General features: G+C 51.2%; 1 protein-coding gene across 1 annotated transcript in view; it reads right to left on the bottom strand.

Moving 5' to 3' along the window:
- Positions 1-979, bottom strand: part of LOC103598782 (transcription factor Maf-like) — a 76,985-nt gene extending 76,006 nt beyond the window's left edge. The window contains exon 1 of the mRNA XM_008582842.1: positions 409-979. Coding sequence (XP_008581064.1) covers positions 409-979 — 571 coding nt within the window. The remainder of the gene's footprint in view (positions 1-408) is intronic.
- Positions 980-2,707: the final 1,728 nt, after the last annotated feature.

The raw sequence follows: 2,707 nt of genomic DNA, 5'->3' as shown, positions 1-2,707 counted from the left end.
CCGCCCCGTCCGTGTCGCTCTCGCTGGCGCTGTCCGCCATGGCCGCGGCGGGCTGGGGAAAGGAGGAGGAGGAGGAGTAGGGAGGCGGCGGCGGCGGCGAAGGCTGCGCTGCGAATGAGTGGGCGCGGGGAGAGCTCAGGGAGCGCCGAGCCGAGCGCCTGGCACCAGGGCGCAGACTCGGAGCGGCGGCGAGAGAAAGAGAGGGAGCTTCCCGCTGCCAAGGGACCTCCTCTGCCAGAGAACAGAGACCCCGCCCGGGCTCGGGCAGTATTGCACTGGGGCTCGCTCCAGCCCGGCCTGGCGCGCACCCCGCCCCCCAGCCAAGCCGCCAGCCCTGCCCCAGAGGGGCCTCTTCCCCAGAGGCACGAAGGGACCACGGGTAGTTGCCCCAGTAGCCTTCCCTCGCACCCCGCGAGGGTCCTGGGCCCCCGAGGACGACAGACCCGCGTGGCCCCGAAGGGACACCTCCCTCTCCCCCCGGAGACCAGTAGGTCTCCGCAAGGAGTGTCCGTGCTGCGGGGCCCCGGGAGTCTGGGGGGTCCCGTGGGCTGCCTGGGTCCGGATGCAGCCCCTCCCGGGGGCGTGCGGGGGTCGGCGCTGCGGCGCACCCCCGGGGGGCACTCACGATGGTCACGCTGGCTTTGCGCAGGTCGCGGTTCTCCTCCTGCAGCGCCTTGCACTTGAGTTTGTAGGTCTCCAGCTCGATCTTCAACACCTTGTTCTCCTGCTGCAGCGGAGGGCACGGGCGGGCACGGCCGCTGCAGGAAAGCCGAGCCTGCCCCCGCAGCACCAGCTCGCCGGGCACACGTGCTCCGATGGAGGGCCTCCGAGCCCCCTGACTTAAGCCGGCGGCCGCCCAGCCTCTTCCGGGCTCGCGCCTGCCCCGGGGAAAAGGAAACCAGTGCCCCACCACTCTCGCAGGTGCTGGGGCACATGGAAAGGTCAGCCTGGCTCCGACTTCCAGCCCCAGCCGTGTCATGGCCCCATCTTCACCCGACTTGTGTATACGCGTGTCTCCCTCTGTGTGTTTTCACACCTACACGCCGTTTTATCTTCTCAGTGAACAAAGTGCTTTGGACTGGGAAGCTTTGGATAGACCTGAAAGAACAGAAAGTTCCCCTGCAAGGGGCTGATCGGGGTGAAATAGCAGCAGCCACAGGTTAACCTTGTTAAAGAATTTGCAGAAGAGGCACGCTGCCCTCTAGTAATCTCATAAACCACACTGCCCTCAATTGTTTAAACAAGGTGCGACTTTTTTTCTTTCTTTTCATTTTGTAAACGTTTCCAGTACTTGTCACGCAATAGGATTAAAACACTAATATTTGTCTAATCCAAAAAAAAGGAAAGAGAAACACTTTATGTGGAAGGATTGAAAAACATCTCCTTAAGTGCCAATTTTCCAGAGGAACTGCAGACATAACATTAAGCTATACAAATAGTCACGATTAAGTGGGAGTAAACATAACCACCACTCTTCTTTGCTATCGTCTTCCTCGCTCCTCCAAAATTTAGCAGGTCAAAATAAAACAGATTAATTACTCTAATGTAATCTAATACAGGGACCGAGCTTTGAGGCATAATAAATACTTTTATTCACCCTCCCCCCCTTCCAAAGGCTTACAGGAAATCGGCCCAGCAGGTGAGATGATTTTAAACACTTTACTCTGTTGACACAAAACAGCTTTCACTTATGTATAAAAACTGGAAAGTGAAACTGACCAGACTAGTTTTTACTATCCACGCTTAGTAAACAGAAGAACAGATACGTGGAAACAGAAAATAGAGGGGGAAAAGTATAAAAATTTTTTCTATTGCTTTGAACTTTTTGAAAGGTTTATAAAGTGTTGGGAAAAATAGATGGTTTTAGTGACTTCTATTCCCACTCCCCTGTTATTTTTAAACCTAAATTTGACCTAATGATTAAACTGTTATGCAATGGCTAATGGAAACTGGTACCTCAGAATAAACTAAAATGCCAAGTGTTCCAAATGACATCATCTTTTACCAAGATGGCTGGTTCCAGCAAACAGCTCAGAAATGCCAACTGCAACTAAACTCCAAGCTGCTCCTAGATATTTTTTAGTTTAGTGCTGGAGTGCTTCTGAACTTAGTCACTGTTGGTGTAGCAGAAAAAGAAAACAAACAAAAAAAAAGAGCTTGGCTTTGCTTTTCACAAACATATAGCCAATCTACATAATTCTGTTAACAAGGGGTCCAGATTAATTTTCACTGAAACTTATTTTTCTTCCTGATTTTTCCTCTTTGATATCTGGTATGAGACAATGAGCTTAAGTTGGAAATGGCTTCTAGAAAACTCACTTGCTGAGTGAAATGGAAGAGTAAAGCTAGCAGGGAGTAGCACCACAGGGGGAAACTCAGATTTAACTGCATTCTTTCCACTTTATTCAGCTCTGAGATAGACCTTAAGAGCGGGCCTGGCTTCCATACTTCACAAGTTTCTATTGTTCCTTATCCCATAGTATCTTAAGGCTTCCACTTTTAGAACTTATTGCAACAGGAACATTCCTTCCAGACAGAGCAGGGGGCATATTAGCTCTCTCTTAGCTTTATCACTAAACTAACTGCCTTGGAAAGGCAGCCAGGCTGCTTCCATCGGCAGAGGGGTGGAGTTGAAATGCCTGGCTTTCTTAAAGGGCCCACATCATGGTATGCTTAAGAATGTACTGATCTTGAATAGGATTTGGAG

Source organism: Galeopterus variegatus, unplaced genomic scaffold (genome assembly GCF_000696425.1).
Source record: "Galeopterus variegatus unplaced genomic scaffold, G_variegatus-3.0.2 Scaffold2734, whole genome shotgun sequence".
NCBI lineage: Eukaryota > Metazoa > Chordata > Mammalia > Dermoptera > Cynocephalidae > Galeopterus > Galeopterus variegatus.
The sequence above is the reverse complement of the archived record's forward strand: the minus strand, read 5'-3'. Positions and strand labels throughout refer to the sequence as shown.